The sequence below is a fragment of the Bidens hawaiensis genome, unplaced genomic scaffold (genome assembly GCF_021521415.1).
Source record: "Bidens hawaiensis isolate Kalapana, Puna unplaced genomic scaffold, B.hawaiensis_p1.1 tig00014716_1, whole genome shotgun sequence".
NCBI lineage: Eukaryota > Viridiplantae > Streptophyta > Magnoliopsida > Asterales > Asteraceae > Bidens > Bidens hawaiensis.
This window is the reverse complement of record NW_027492290.1, coordinates 265,655-283,233: the sequence shown is the minus strand read 5'-3', so window position 1 is coordinate 283,233 and position 17,579 is coordinate 265,655. Positions and strand designations below refer to the sequence as shown.

At 40.9% G+C, this 17,579-nt stretch overlaps 1 protein-coding gene across 1 annotated transcript; it reads right to left on the bottom strand.

Annotated features, from left to right (window-relative positions):
• Positions 1 to 12,334: 12,334 nt before the first annotated feature.
• Positions 12,335 to 13,873, bottom strand: LOC143547392 (eukaryotic translation initiation factor 4B3-like). Its single transcript, XM_077038828.1, has 2 exons — positions 12,694 to 13,873; positions 12,335 to 12,604 (listed from the first exon to the last, which is right to left on the bottom strand). The coding sequence occupies exons 1-2, from the start codon at positions 13,842 to 13,844 to the stop codon at positions 12,523 to 12,525; spliced, it is 1,233 nt and encodes a 410-aa protein (XP_076894943.1). The 5' UTR covers positions 13,845 to 13,873; the 3' UTR covers positions 12,335 to 12,522.
• Positions 13,874 to 17,579: the final 3,706 nt, after the last annotated feature.

Genomic DNA, 17,579 nt, shown 5'->3' with positions numbered 1-17,579 from the left:
AAAAGCTAGGCAGGCGAGTGCGTATAGAACCCCAGCTGGGGAAAACACGAACCAACTTCAGCTTCAAAATCGAGACTACATGCTGCGTAAAGAACGAGATCCCGAACCAGGTGCGTATCGGCTCGATGGCACTCCCATCCCAACATGGAAGGGAGTTCAATTACACAGTTTGCATGTAATCAATTCCAATTTGTAAAGAGAAGGCCAAGAGCCACTTCTAATGGAAATGATTCTCTAAGAATATCGAAGCTGATGATTTTACATTTATACTTTTCTGAACACTAATATGCCGGTTTTCACCGCATAATTACGTGAAGTCATTGCATGGGAAGGCGGTCCTACCCGCACGAACCCAATAACGTGACAAACCTTCACGCAGGTCAGTTGAAGGGGAAAAAGTTCAGCACCCAAAAATGAAAGTGCCGGTCTATCCGCATGAATCATTAAGGAAACTGAATAATAACCTGTCAACAACCGCGCGTCGAACGGTTAAAACTATCCAACACTGGTGACGACATTCACATTACGTGAAGTCGTTGCGTGGGAAGGCGGTCTTACCCGCACGAACCCAATAACGTGGCAAACCTTCACGCAGGTCAGTTGAAAGAGTTCATCCCATTAAATGAAAGTGCCGGTCTATCCGCATGAATCATGAAAGGAAAATGAACACTAACCTATCGACAACCGCGCGTCGAACGGTTCAAAACAAAATTCTTAAAAAGATGAGAAAAACCTACACGCAGGTCAGATAAGGGTAAAGTTCTGCCATCCTACTAAGTGCAAGTGACGGTTCTACCCGCACAATCACGAAAGAGGAAGCAAAACTTCACACCTATTATCAACCACGTTCAAAGGTTAACTTATCCTCAAAAGATGAGAAACCTACACGCAGGTCAGATAAGGGTAAAGTTCTGCCATCCTACTAAGTGCAAGTGACGGTTCTACCCGCACAATCACGAAAGAGGAAGCAAAACTTCACACCTATTATCAACCACGTTCAAAGGTTAACTTATCCTAAAAAAGTAAGAAACACCAGCACGCAGGTTAGATAAAAGTTAAAGTTTAGCCATCCTACCAAGTGCAAGTGACGGTTCTACCCGCACAATCACGAAGGAGGAAGCGAAACTTTAACCCACTATCAACCACGTTCAAAGGTTCTTATTCTGAACACTTGGAAAATTGCTAATTTAAACATGCAAGTCATAAGTTTATAAAGCAAGGAACCCAAAGAAGGAAATAACAGTCTTATACGCAAAAAGATTAATATTTCAATGATGTATTACAACAGTGGCCGGGTAACTACCCGCCTAAAAGAAATCTATACAAAGCTAAGTCTATCCTAGCGGTGGGAAGAGATCTTCAGGATCAGGCTTCAGGGCCACCTCCGCTTGGACCAGCACCGTCTGAGCGTGGCTGCCCAAGGAAAGCCTTAAGGATGTTTAGCCCATCATCAGCAGCAGCAGCCTCATTCACCTTCTCCACCACTGGATGCGGGAAGGCAGCGTACTGGTTCACAGCTTGGTCATAAGCAGCTTCAGTATTAACATTGAATAAAGGGAAGTTGGAGGGCGGAAAGCCTCTCTCAGCAAACCCTAGACCAAGCAGGAAGCCAGTCTTCTCCCCATCCTCATGAGAAGCGTTGAGGGCTGCGCTCATCGCATCGTCATAAGAGGTCTCTGAAAGGACCCGACGCGCAACCTACAAAAGAATACAAGTTAGAACATTTTCTAATTACGAGCGGAAAGCGTAAAGAAAAAGATAAAGATACCTGAGGCAACGCTTCTCGAAGCAGCCATTGGAGGGTAGCTTGACTTTCTTTGTAAGCACGTTCGGCTCCGTTTTTATCAAGGTTGGCAAGTTGAACTTCCTTGGCGGCAGCCTCTTCGACGCTTTTGAGTTTCCTTTCAGTGCGGTCAAGCACCCCCCTCTGGTCAAGGATCTCCTGCAGCTTCTTGGCATCTTCCATTGCCAAGGCGTCATGAGCATGCTGAAGAGCCTTTAATTTGCATTTAAGCTGCTCATTCTCTTCGCGAAGCGGCTCAACAACAGCTTCAGCCTTGGCAGCCCTCTCAGTTGAGTTTCGCGCAGTCTCCTTGGCCAGCCGAAGCTGTTCATTCACAGCTTGGGCAGCCTTGGAGCGGGCCTCGAGTCGCGCCTGGACTTCAACCTCGAGGGCCTTGAATGCCTTCTCCTTCTCGGCTGCGGCAGCGGCCAACTGCCGGTTCTCCTCCCGAAGAGCCCGCGCATCAGATATATCTTTGGCGCAAGCTGCTTTTAACTTGTCGTTTTCACGACAAAGCAGCTCGACGCGGGGCTGCGTTCGGGCCTGGAGAACCCGAAGCTCATTGGTTAGCCTACCCTCTTGGTAGCTAGCCATGGCTTCCCCCAACGCACCATGAGGAGCAGCGTGGCGAGCCCAGTCCACGCACTCCACAGGGGTGCGAAGGGTTGTTCCTCGGCGTATGTTCCATCTTGGAACATACACTTCATTGGAATCCGACACTGCAAAAGAAACAAAGGCAGTTAGGAAAAGATGATAAAAATATATAAGGGAAAAAGAACCCTACGTACCTGTAGGGTCAATAACAGGCCGATAGCCGCCAAACCCATCACCTGAACCTAAAGGAAATCCATCCAACAGGTCAGGCAGACGGGAAGGTGGCATAGATCGGCGGGAAGCCTGGCGCATACCTGATGGTCCGGCCATCGGTGCCGGTGGCGCAGGTATAGTGGCAGCCGCTGTGGTAGCCATGTTTGGCGCCACCTCCTCAGCAACAGTAACCGCCGGCTCCATGAAAGATGCTGTAAAAATTGCACTCACGGCCGGCGGAGACACCTTCTCAGCGGGAACAGCCTCAGGAAGGCTGGAACCAGCGGAAGCAGGCGTAGACGCCTGGGTCGACGCCTCGGGAAGGCTGACCGAGCCTACCGTCATTGGCGGGGGAATACTTGCTCCAACTCCACCCTGGAATGCGTCAACATCCACACCTGCACAATCAAAAGTGTTAGAAAAATTTATTTGAAACAACAAATCTAGACAAGAATTATGGGGGTACTCACGGGGTTTCTTGAGCTTGAACGCACGGACGAGCGGGGGCGAACCCGATGGAGTCGGCCTCTTGACACCGGTAACCGTCGTCGTCGCTGCCTCCCCGGAGGTAACACCTGCAGCCTCCGGAGCGGTGGTCTCCTCACCACCGGGCTTCCCCGCCACCTCTGCATTATCTGACTCCGAGTCAGATAGGATTACCGGGTCGGCCGTAGAGGCCACCTTCTCCTTGCCCTTCCCGACGGCAGCCTTTTTCTTCCGCACCAGTGGAGGACCTTCTGCGGATTCCTCAGAAGAAGAAATGTCATGAACTCCAGCAGCAGGCACAGCATTGAGAGGTTCAGGGTAGAAGATAGGCTTACCTGGCCGTCGGTGGCTCAGGATCTCTTGGCCTGGCGGGTAAACCTCCACGAACCGACCCGCGGTCTGCTCTAAGATGGGCAACTCGTTCTCGTCCAGAGCACGAGTACCCATCCGCGCGGGACCATCTTCCTCCCGCGGGTTCAGGAGCGACTGAAGATCGTTCCCCTCTGAAATCAACAAGAAAGTTAGTAAAAATCGAAGTCAGCAAAATGAAACAAGACGTACCATAAGGGACAGAGTTCGAACCATATTCAAGGACGATCGGAACCTTATCCGCATTCGCCGCCTTCCACACCCGGCTCATCCCCAACATCACCATCGCCGACTCCGGAAAACGGAAAACCGGGGACTGGACCCGGGAAATCTTCGAGAACCATTCCGCCTCCTCGTAGTTGAGGGCGGGAAGGTTCGGAAGCGCCTGGCCATTCTTGAACTTCATGGCGATGGGGATGGCGCGAGCGGATATGAAGAAGAACTCTCTTCTCCATGAGCGAAGACTCCGCTCGGTGGTACAGATCTTTAAACCCTTGATACGGGTTGTAAGAGTGTACCACCCTTGGATGCACCTCCATGTATAGAAGGTCATCAGGCGATCAACGAGGGGCTCAAGGCCCAGTATCCGGCACACCCACTCAAAGTGCCGGACCTTGGCAATGGCCATGGGGTGCACCTCTGTCAGGTGCACACCGTGCCTCTCTAGGACACGGTACACAAACTTTGTCAACGGAAACCTAAGGTTCCCGTAGACAAAGAATGCAGCATAAACCCCGATCTTGCCACTAGGGGCATCGTACACAGTATGGTGGGGTTCAGGAAACTCAGGCTCGAGAGACTCGAGCATGAACTTCCTGATGATATACTGGTACAGATCGACGGGAAGAGAGCACTGGCATTCGCCAGCAGTCTTCTGGTCATCAGCATCATGAGAAGACATGGTGGAAGAAGGACGAAAAGAGATTTCAGGGTAATGCTTTACTGAACAGAAAAATTTGCCGGAAATTACTTGAGAAGAAGAGATGAAAGTGGAAAGTGTGAATTGCAAATAACCCTCTCCCCCTTTATATAGTAATCGCAATTAATGCGGTGAATTTAATGCGGAGGAGAGAGAAATCAAATGTGCAATGAAACTATGACACGTGGCAAAAAGCAAGCTGGCAACAGCTGTTGAAAGGACGTGTGCCAGTAAATTCGCGGCCACGCGCCCGAAAAATCGCTCCCACGCGCCTGAAAAAGCGACTGGAATGACCATGTTCTGTCACGTCACCATAACTTCCTGCACGTCCTGACACAGTCAGAAGAAACCGTCGCACGACGTTTCAGAGGTTTATCTTTTCACCAACTCTTCGAATTTCAAAATTCAAAATTCGAAAGTATTAAAAAGTAAGCGGGAAAATACCCCTTACCCCTTGGCAAGCAAGCAACCGTAAGACGGATGCGGGTACAGTGTAAAGGCAAAACCCTTCACATACCTAGCACCCGCAGGGAATTGAAGCCAAATAAACCTTGGCAAGCAAGTAACCGTAAGACGGATGCGGGTACAGTGTAAAGGCAAAACCCTTCACATACCTAGCACCCGCAGGGAATTGAAGCCAAATAAACCTTGGCAAACAAGTAACCGTAAGCCGGCTGCGGGTACAGTGTTAAGGCAAAACCCTTCACATACCTAGCACCTGCAGGGAATTGAAGCCAAGAACCTTGGTGAACAAGTAACCGTAAGACGGATGCGGGTACAGTGTTAAGGCAAAACCCTTCACATACCTAGCACCCGCAGGGAATTGACGCCAGGAATACCTTGAGAGTAAAGTAACCGTAAGACGAGCGCAGGTACAGTGTTAAGGCAAAACCCTTCACATACCTAGCGCTCCGCTGGGAATTGAAACCAAGAAGGATCTTCTGGGCAATGCTCGCGGAAACGGAAATAGCATCCCCGCATAGCGGGAACATCGAGAACTACGTTGTTTGAAGCTCCAGGATGGAATTGGTGGTCTTAACATAATTGATCACTATGTTCAAAACTACCAAAACCTCATGGAAAATACATACAACTGGGACTCAATGCTCCTGACTTGCGAGGAGGTTACAGACCTACCCGCATCATACCCAAAGACCAAGCAGGAAACTCGGGCATTTCTGCAAGTGACAAGGACTTCCGCGGAAAGAATCCCCATGGAAAACCTTACAAAACCCTTTTCAAAACCCTTTGCTCAAGTCCAAAAGTTCACCTCACTTCATTAAACACTCATGAGAAGAACATTGGACTGGGGGGACTTGAAGAGGTAGGTCCCAGCAGAGCCCAGTTGGACCCGCAAGACTCACCTTAAACAGGGACGTCTGCGCAGAGACCAACTGGATCCGCAGGACCAACCATGCTCAGAGAAGTGACGTCCTTACGCGCAGTATGCAAGCTGGTCCCGCAGGAAATGCCTCCCATGGTGAAGGACTCCGCCTGTTCCCGCAGCCTCGGATACAAGCCATGAGGGAAGGCCACCCGCGCAGCATGGCTACACGCACAAGGCACTTAGCTCTCAATCGTTCAGTGTCACCTGAAGGAATGAGCCAAGCCGGGAGCAATCCCGCACAGAGGCGGGAGGGGGAATACTCCCGCCCAAATAAGCCAGTCCGTATACTGAAGGATCTTTTACTGTACCTGACGAGGTATGGGCAAAAGATCTGATCAGAGATGCGACAGCTCACTGACAGCAGCATGGCAGACAGCACGCCACAGCACTGTGACCAATAGCCGCCGCCTACCCACCAACTCCTGTCATACCACGTGCCTAGCCTGTAGTTGGCAGAAGAGGAAGAGTGCACGACACGCCTGCTCTGTGTCAGCCGCTACCTATCCACCACTCACAGGCAGGGCACGTGCATAGGTTACAGTTGGTAGCGTGTTGGGCCGGCTAAACCCCTTGGAAACCTACCTTCGGCTATAAATACCACAAATGGTATGATCATCTCATCTTATCATATCTTACTACATTATCATCATATTATACCTGATATCTGCTCTAGCAATCTCTTAATATACTTTTATATTTAAAGAGCAATCTAGTCTGATTCTCACGCCGGAGGGTGGTCACAAGGAGGAACCCCCTCCTTCTCAGTGACGAGCTCACGGTGTCTGTTTTGCAGGTTATCAGAAGAACCATCTTCCAAGGGTCTAACCCCTCGTGGGAAACATCTCTCCAACCCCCAGGTTACCAGTAACCTGCCCGGGGTCTGGTTAGTGTTTCTTCAATATCATTAGCAAAATTTGTCACAATAGCTTAATGATGAGCACACGGTCGACTCGTGATATCAACCATGAAGGTTTGTCTAAAAGGAAGATTCTATAATCCAAACATAAATGAAATAACGCTAACAAAACTTTGATGACTTTGCTTTGATGTAATATTCACACAATGTGCAAAATATTAGTAAACACATCATAGTTTTAACATTTGAAGTTTTGAACTCGTGATGCACAATTGGAATAATACATTTTCACTAAAATGACTCTTGATGTGTAATTCTTCACTAATTCCCTAAACAAGATTTAAGGTTAATAATTTGAAATTAAAAATGATTAAAAACTATATATTGCGAAAACATACATCACAACAATATAATAATTAACATATATGAGAGCTGTCATATTGTAGCCTCCATCTCCATCTATATAATTTATCTAGAAATACATGTGTTTTTTTTTATCTTGTTTACGTTCAAAAAGCTTTCGACGTTCATCTATTTATATCTCTCTCTCGCCTATTCAAAAACACTTGTATATTGTTTTACTTACTTCTTTTTAATATATTCATAACATACCGACGGTTAAATGAGTCTCTAGGTGTATAACATTCTATAAATTATTATGTATTATAGAGAATCCAATATAGTGATAATTTAGTTGTTTATATGATAAAAGTTTTATTTATTTTATATATTTTTTGTTCTCTATAAAAATATTTTAATTCTTTGCTCTACCTTTAAAATCTGCTATAAAACATAAATTATTGAGAACTTCAAAATAAAATATTACGCAGGACATGCAAAATAAGAAGCTCATTACTTGTCAGAAATTTATTCACACGCCTTGTCTTGTCAACATGAATAAACAAGTCAAGATATTGAGGATTTGTTATGCTCTATGCATTAAGATGTGTCATATCACATTATGAGATGCACGTCCCTAAAAAAATTGAGGGGAGTTTGTAAACAATACTGTGAGGCTTTGAGGGGTTATTTATTTCTTGTGAGTGTAAATTATAGGGTGAAAAAAAAAATACAGTGAAATTTTATTAATTTAGAGAAAAGGTAGTGATTTTATAAATTATAGGGTGAAGATAGAAAACTGTAATGATAAAAAGTATAAAAAAATATTATTTAATTAAACAAAAGAGAAAAATATAGTGTTTTTTATTGTAATTATAGAGATGTGGATAGAGGATAGGTTGAGAATGCTCTCATCGGCAAACCACCGTAGGTTTGTCACACTATTTGAAATAAAAAAATATTAAAAAACCTTAAAATAGTGGCAAAATGGTTTGCAATCCATATTGTTATCACTTGTCAACATATGAGTGGGTATATTTTTAGTTTTTTTTTTCCTTTATTCATTTACAATAATTAGTTTTATGTCTAATTTTGAGTTTTGTTAATAATTTTTAATATTTACGTTTTTATATAAATCTAAAAAACACAGTTTTGTTCAGTTTTTTTTGTGAGCATACATGTATAAATTTTATTAAAAAATGAGTTATTTAAAAAAATATTTTTTAATAAAAAATTAACATTACTTATTTAAATATTCCTTATGAATACAGTTTTTTTAATATAAAACTTATATTTTTTATATTTCTAGCCACTTTGAGAAACAATTTTAAATTATATTTATCGAATAAAAAATAATGAATGTTGGGTTATTAATAAGTGTCGAAATTTTAGGTTTAATTGGGTTTGGTTGGTTTGTGAATGAGAATGGTTTTATGTCACTTTCCATTCTCCTCTTTTGAAGGCTCAACTGATCACTTAATTAAAATGATTTTGTCATTGTTTGAGACCTTGACCTTGTAAAAAGCTAAAAAACGAAACAGTTCTTCTTCCAACATTATGACAACTCTAGATAGCTCAAAAAAATATTAATATTAGTAAGCATTTTATTCAAGTGATATTTTAATTAAAAATCCAATCAATGATCAAGAGTAGTAAAATTATAATCAAGAGCATAAGTTCAACAAGATAAGTTTGGTGTGGTGATTTATTGTAATTTGTAAACACCTGTTACCAACTTCAAAATGTGTAACTTGAGAGGGTAGTCACTATCCAAATAATGAGAAATTGAGAACTTAGAAGTGTGTAAAGCTGATCACTAACTTATCAATGAGAAGAGATAGGTGATCACTATGTAGATTATTGAAAAAATCAGAAGACAGACAAACAGTCACTATATATAGATTGGTGCGATTAATGGTGATCCCTTCCAACGCGGAAGAAAGGATAAATATTGGTGATCTCTGTCTTATTAGAGCGATGCTATGATGATCACTAGCTTCTTAGTGAGATGTTAGGGTGGTGGTGACTACCAAGCTTAGACGTTGCCGCTTTGGTTGTGACTGAGTAGTTACTACAGATGAACACAATTCTATAATGTCATGCATTATGAAAACATTAGTTGGGAAATGCTGAAAACAAATTAAGTGATATAAATGAAGAGGAAGTTATAATGAGCATATTATTATTTTTAGTCACGAAAACATTAAACACAACAAACTTTCATAATCTAATCATATTCATTATCATTATCATAAACAAAACATAACATAACAAAATGAAATAAATATTAGACGATTATGCAATCACGTGCAAACACTAAATTTGCAAGTAGTATTTTCGGCTTGCCCGGAGTTGGCTTTTATGAACCGAAGGGCCGCCATAAGAACTTGTTGCGTGGACCCATCAGCCAATGCCCAGTTCAAGTGTCTAACGACATCAACGGGTTGGTAGACGAATTGGGTGCTAGTGTAGGAGTTCAAGAGAGCAGTGGTTCCTTCCCTTAAAAGTGTTTGATAAGGATCCCCTATCCCATTAATGCTTTGTCGTAATGTGGTGTTTGACCCGTATTTCGTTTCAGCCAAGGGCCCAAACACAAGCCCAACTTTCTGTTCCGGGTCCAACATCCAATAACATCTATGTTGGGCCATCATCCACATCCTATTCATAAACCATCATACATGTTTTAAGCGGATGTTTTGAGCCCAAACCTGCTGGGTTCAGTCAAAAATGGTCAAAACAGGTTTTTGCATGAACCGGTTTGGTTTTGAAAACTGGTTTCTAAGTGAAAAAATTACGTATGGTTGAAAAAATATTTTAACCGGTTCCAAAAGAGAGGTTCTCAAACCGATATCAGTTTAGGTTCAGAACCGGTTCATATGTTCATCTTTAGGCACTCACAACGTAATTACTGGTTTTAAATGGGCTGTGTTCGTGGGTCGGTGGGTCAACCCCAAAACATACAAGAATTATTTGTTTGACATGAGCATGTGCCGGAAATTTGGTCAAACAAATGAACTCAAGCACAACATAAATTTTTATGGGTTGACATTAATACGACTCGTTTAAGTTAGAATATTATTTATTTTATTTATCCGTACTCTAAAATTATTAATCTACGACAAAATATTAAAATTGTATTGTTTAAAGTATAAAACTTGATGCTTATTTCTCTTTTAATTTTTTTAAGTGTAATAAAATGGCCGATAAATTTAAATTACGACACAACACATTTTAAAAAATAAGTTTAAAATTAGATGGATACAACGGTCCAAACGCACAAACCTGACAGGTCGACCCAAACACGAGGTGTTTGCGGAGTCAACCCGAAACTAACTTGAACCTGTTTAGCTTAAAACCAAACTAATGAATTTCATGTTATAGGTTCTATCGTGCGAGAAATTTATACTGCTAGTTTTATTAACATATATGTAACTTAGATTTGTAAAATTCTATAAATATATGTAAACACCTGTTGCAAAATTCTATAAACGTTATAACTTACTGGTACGGACAAGCCGAAGCTTCAAAGAAAGGCGTCTTTGGCATTGGAGGCAATGGCGGTAATGGAGGCAAGGGCGGCATGGGAAGTGACTCAGCTATGGGAGGTGTTAAAGCCGGCAACTGAGTGGTGGAAGGCGGCAATGGAGGCCGCTGCTGCGTTGGAAATGGCGGCAATGGAGGCAGCTGCTGCGTTGGAAGTGGCGGCAGTTGCTGCGTTGGAAGTGGCGGTGCGGTTGACTGATATGGTTGGGGGCACAATGGGGAAGGAACATCAGGTTGGGCAACTAAAGGGTCCACAGTATACATTTGAGAATCAAACATCTTTAAGCTAAGTCTGAAGTCTTGAGCGGGTCCGACAGCCGCCCCGCATGCTTGCCCATTGTCCGCTATTTGAGCCCGGCAACCACCCATATCCACTGTACCTGGAAATGAGGTTGTGTAAGCCCCTAACCAGTTTGTAGTTTCCTCCCTCAACACCGTGAACTGCCCGTTCTGTCCCGGGCAAGCCAGCAATATGGTTACTCCTGCACAGCATAAGGGTGTCATTTTTGTCGGGTTGTCAGGTTTCAGGCCAAAAACATGATTTGTGTAAAAAACGTGTAACCCCATTTTGCCCAATTATCTAAACGTGTCAAACATGTTAGGGCGGTAATCAAGTTGTAATTGTGTTAAATGTGCCATCTAAACGTGTCAAACATGCTACGAGTGGCAACATTGTTAGCCCTGCATAAATCAGCACCAGACAATTTAAGTAAAGGGGTCATTGGGGTCAAGTAGCATCGAGTTAGCTGGTTAAATTGTTCAAAAAGTATCCCCAACTTGAATACGACATGTTTAGCCCATTTATCTAAACATGTCAAACATGGTGTGTCGTAAACAACTTGTAAATGTGTTAATCCTGTAACAAATGGATTGAACGGGTTGATAGAACAACTTGTTTAATTACACAAATAAAACAGGTCAAAACAAACGTAACCTACTTATTAAACATATAACAATCCAAAACCTGATTATTTACGTGTTGTCTCGTGTTTAGGTCATGTCGCTACCCTCGACTTACAACGTATGATGCAGAAGAGAAGGAAAGCAACATTAAACCAATCTTATTCATGTCAAAAACATCAACCCTAACTCGTACACACTTGTAATCATGTATCCCTAACACGACCAGCTTAACAACTTATCTAAACGTGCCAAATAGGTTGGGGTAGTAATCAAGGTGTACATGTGCTAATAAAGTTGATGGCTTGTAACAAATAAGTTAAGCGGGTCGTGAAAAGGTTGACAGAACAACTTGTTTAGTTAAACGGATAAACAGAGTTAAATCAAACAAGACCCCTTTTATCAAACATCAAACATATTAAAATGACGGCCCAAAACCTTATATTTCCGTGCTGTGTCATGTTTCAAGTCGAACCTATCGGCCCTTAACGAGCAAAGATGATTTAAAGAAGAATACAGACATTAACCGGCCCTTAACGAGCAAAGATGATTAAAAGAAGAATACAGACATTAAACCGATCTTACACTCACCACCAAGAGGATAATCAAGAGCATCAAACCCGCCATCTTTACATTGGTCACAGAAAACAGTACCAGTAACTGTCGTATCTGCAAGAGCTCCATCAATGGCGACGGCCACCACCAACACAAGAATAGTCACCAACCAACCCATTACCATTCTCACAATACCCATTTATTCACAAACTATCATCACAGTTAATATAGGCTACCACATCTCACAATGGTGAGGGTGGTGACCCAACTGCTCCCCAATATTTAAAATGACTAAAACTAATCTATACATTCATAATCTTTGTGTGTTGACCCAAAAAATTTATAATCTTTGTAGACAGTAAGTATGAACAATACATGATATGATACACATCTTGGATATATAAGCTCTTAATAATATAAAGTTGAATACACTCACTTAAAACCGAAACAAGAACAAAACTGAGACGATAACATAACATAGATAAATTAACATAATTATGCATTTTACCCTACAAAAATCAGTCTACTTATCAAAACTTGCAATAGTACCAACAAGAACACAAAACACCGCTGCTTCATCACTTCTGTGCATCTTTTTCAGCTTCAGCTTCCGCTTCAGCCACAGCTTCTTCTGTATGTCCATTTTCATTGTTCTCGACACTACACATCAAACATACACAACCACATTATATAATTCATGGTGAAGTTATCAATTAAGATCATAATGTAAAGTTGAATCAAAAGTAAACCTTGGAGGTTGAACATTAGCATCAGTTTGATCCTTTCTCCAACGCTTTTCACTTGAATCTTCAACCGATCTCGCCTTACCATTACTACCTTTTTTGAACCGATCACCCGAACCCAAATCCTTCAATTTCATCGCCTCAAGCTTCTCATCAATCTCCTTCCAATCTTCACCTTTCTGTTTCAACACCTCTTCTCTCGGATGCGCATCACCAAACGGGCTCGACCCGTTTCCCGCCTTCACCGTTTCAACTTCACCCACCGGCAACTTCCTAGGCTGCAAATTAAGCTTCAGTCTGTTACCAGTGCCGCCGCCGCCACCACCCAATTCCTCCCTCTTTCTTCCCCAACTATCCGATTCCAAAGGATCCTTACTGAGCCGCCTTTCTCTTAAACTATCAAATGCACTCCCAATACCACCACCGCCGCTGAACCGTCGGTTTTCAGTTTCTTTCTTCTTTCCCCAATTATCCGAACTATCCGCGTCGCCACTCGACTCAAATCCCATTCTCCTCTCCCTCTCAAACCCCCCAAATTTCCGACCCTCAGACGGTCGAAAACTCTTATTTGACGCCCAGCTATCCGAATCATCCGCACGAGAATGCGAGCCCTCAAAAAACACACCACCCGAACCCCTCTCCAGCCTCTCGAACCCCCCTCCAATGCTCGATTTCTTGGCGGCACCCCAATCATCAATTTCATCCGCACGAGACGGTCCCAACGGCTCCCTACTAGATCTCCTACCCTCATCATCACCACCATTAACCCTCCCGGACCCCCACCTCGAATTCGATGACTCGTTCCTATCGCCATACGATCTAAACCCACCGCCTAGCCTAGTACGCTCCAGCTCCTCAGCGGTCCGTTGCCTCGGACCGGTGGGGAGCATCATCATATCCTCGGCAGTTAAACCCTGTTGAATAACCGGTTTAACGGCCGAGTAATTATTATTCGATGAACCAGATACAAATTCACCTAACGACAGCGTCTGACCTTTCTTCTTTTTGGTTTTGGTGGCTGCGGCCGTCATGAGGTCCGGGAAATCGGACATCTCACGAGTTGTTGTGTCAGACTGTTTGAGTTCGTCTTCGTGTTGTTTCGAATCTAAGGCCCATGCGCCAGGTTTGGCCCACGCGCTGGTAACAGTTGCCGCCATGGTGGTTGTTGTTCAGAGACAGAGAAAGAAAGAGAGGTTTTCTTTCAGGAGTTTGTGTTTGAGTTTGTGTTTGCGTGAGATCGAAGTGTTGAGATATCGATGGGTTATAATATTTGATCGGACGGTGGAGATGTGGCTTAAGAAACCTTGTGGGATTCTAATCCTTTTTTGGGACATATAGGTGGTCCTGCTTGAGTTAAATATTTTTGCTTTTTATAAAAGTGAAGAGCAAATCAAATAGAAGACGGTTTTGTTCATGTTCGTTTGTAATGAACGGTTCAGTAGCACCTAGCTGAACGGAATATTTTGTTCACGTTCGTTTTCACAAAATAAAAACAAACAAGTACAAACAGTGTTTCGTTTTATTTGGTGTTAAGTTTGCTACGTTTGTGTTGGTGTTTTTTTAACATATTCATATTCATATTTTAGCATTATATAAAAATTAATCTTGTAATACTCACATACATACATATATATACACACACACACATATAGGGTAGGGTTATGATATTGGTAAGAACACATAGTTTCCAAAAAGCGAACAAACATAGGCAAATTTGCTATATTATCACCGAACGTTTAATTCATTTACAATCTGATAAAATTTTATTTACCATTTCCATAATTTGATAAATTTAAATGCACAGAAAGAATAAATAGAATATTGTATGAATGGAAAAGATGTATGTATGCCAAGTCTCTTATTGGGGTAAAGTATTTATGTTGCCTTTTATGGTTAACAAATGCTTGCAAATTTATAGAACAAACTAATTAAGAAACCTTAAAGCTTTCAAAATTGGTATTGACAATAAAGCTACAACGTTTTCTATCAACTCAAATCTCAAAAAGATTTGTAAACAATCTCTTATCGGTTCTCAAATGTCTCCATGCCATTTAAATTTATTCAATTTTTAATGGCGTTTATAATCAGGGTCTATCTCCGAGAATTTATATGTCTTGGCCGAACTGCAATAAAATGTCCGTAAACCCTAAAGAGTAACGAAGTAATATGAGCAAAAAATATTTAGGTCTTATGCAAATGGTTTTTTGTTTAGTTTAAAAAATTAAATTTTTAAATGAGCTTATTTTGTTATGATTTAGGTTGTCTAAAAAACTTTTTGTATAAAAATAAGCTCAAAAATGTCTCAAGTGAGAATAGAAACTACTGCCTTTTGGTTGGGTGTCATACCTACTTGTCACCAGACCAAGCTAGTTATTGTATAATTAGGGTAAAACATTAAATATACGTATTTTTTTTCATAAAATATATATATATATATAATTGTGGCCTCGAAAATTAAGTGCCCCGGTCGGTTGCCCACGTCGCCCTATACCCAGCCGGCTCTGATTATAATGTCATGAAATTATGGTTATGTGGCAATTAATACCTTTCTTTTTTCTTTTTATTCTTACAGTTTCAAGTGTAGCAACATATATAAATGTCACTTGCATAGATCTCCTAATGGTTATGCTACTTAATTGAATGTTCCATGTTCAGTGCTCGGACATGACGTTAGTTTGGGAGTAAGTATAAAAAAACAAGAATAATTGTTGGAAAAATTCCTAAAATGTCCTTTTTTGCGGAGAGAGTTTCCCAAAAGGTCCTCATCTTTTCTATAATTCCAGAAAAGTCTCTTACGAACCCGTCGCATACGACGACTTGATATTCGCAACGACTGCTTTTTAACTCACAATCAAAACTTGGCACGTGCTTGTAACCCGTCTTCTCTGGCAAGTTTGACGTTAAAAAGACTTGGTCAATAATGACATAAATTTGGCATGATCAAACAAAACCCTATGTGTATGTAAGATGTTTTAATCTATGATTTGAGATAACCCAGCAATCAATTAATTTATGGTTTGAGATTTGATTCGTTTAAACGGGCCATAGTTGCTGTTATTTGATTGATTTAGGGGGTGTTTGGGATTCCTTATTTTAATCAACTTAACTTATAAACTTTTTGAAAAGTTAACAATGTGCATAAGGTGTTTGGCAAACCATAAGACCTTATGGATTATAACTTATGGAGAAGGCAAAATAAAGGGGTTTGGAAATGTTAGGAATATATAACTTAATATGTTTGATTTACCTGTTACACACCTCTAACCATCAAAACCCATTACATTCCTTTTAAAAAAAATAATGTCTTTTTTAATCATTTTGGTTTTCCCCAACACATAAGCTAATCCAAAACACACCCTTGACCTTTTGAGCTCATGTACAAAGAATAAGTTCCCTCTAATAATTGGGCTTGTGTCTCTTTACGCTAGGTTTTCCCTTTTTCTTTTTTCATGATTAGAGCATTCTCATCCAACCCCTCATTTAATGTGAAGGGTGTTTTTATAATTTAGAGAGTGATTCAGGATGTTGTGAGTGAGGAATTTTTATATTAGAAAAATTAGTGATTTTTCTGTATATTTGAAAAGTTACTGTTCATCCCCTATAATTTTTTAATATATTTTGAGAATGGTTGTGAGTGAAGGAAAGAGAAAAAGTAATGATAAAAGATATAAAAAGTATTATTTAGTGTAATTTTTGATTTATGGACAGGGGGTGGGATGAGAATGGTCTTACTCATGAGCTCTTCTTTACCATAAAGTCAATTCACACTTTTATTTTATGGAGATATGCATCTAACCAAGTTGGTCCTAATGAAGTAATTCAGAGTAACTTTGCAGTTGATCACAATTGTATTCAAATAAATTGGTCCTAATGAGGTAATTTGAATTTTGTTTTTTTCCCTTTATTTTTACTTTTTGGTCTTTCACAGTAATGAAATCACCATAACCAAAACATATTTTTTCGTTAAAAGCTCGTTCTCTCTTTATAAGAAAAAGCACAACGTTCTAACTTCTAACTTCTAATACATGGCTGTTGTCTCAAGTTAGTAAGGTTGCCCCAAGTTAGCAAGGTTTTAGTGGGATGCTTTATGTTTGATTGAATTGTGCTTTCATTCTATCATATATATCTAGTCCTGTCTTTTGTGTGCTTCCTCCAATTCTTTTAACTTGTAAGTAATATATGTTGTTAGTGTAAGTAACATATATAAAAGTTGTACGCTTTTGGTTGTAATAATCCCGACCACATGTCGAGTAGTCCAGATTAGTCACTAATCTCCACCCACCGTCCGATTACTACCAGCGTCAGTCAAGCCTAACTAAAATAAAAAATATAGATTGACCAAAAGAGTTATAGTAAGATTTAAAAATCGTTTTCAAAGTCAAGCTACCTTCAAACAATTTTTGGTTGAATAAATCATGCAATCGCAACCACCACTTCAACTCCGAATTTTCAAAGTTCTGGTTATAAACTGACAATATGTTACTTTCATCATATATCACCATGTAAAAAATCACTAAATAAGAAAATTTTTAAGCCTTTAATAATTTGTCAAAACATTAAGCTTAAAGCAGTCCAGAAATCAAGACAAGATCCAATATTCCTACTTATGCACTTAGCCAAGATCCAATAAGCAAACAAAAAAGTTGCATACCAAGTGTTCCGACGAAATATCTCACTTAGACATATAAATCATCATCACAACACCACCAGATCATGCAATTCTTAAAACAACCAGAACTATAAACACAATAATATTATTAAAAACTGATCTTATTTATCCCAAATAGTTCATTATCCATCAACAATCAAGTCAATGTAAACCACCAGTCCACCACCAGACATAGTAAATAAAACCCTAACAACCACACAATTAAAACTCAACACACCAAACA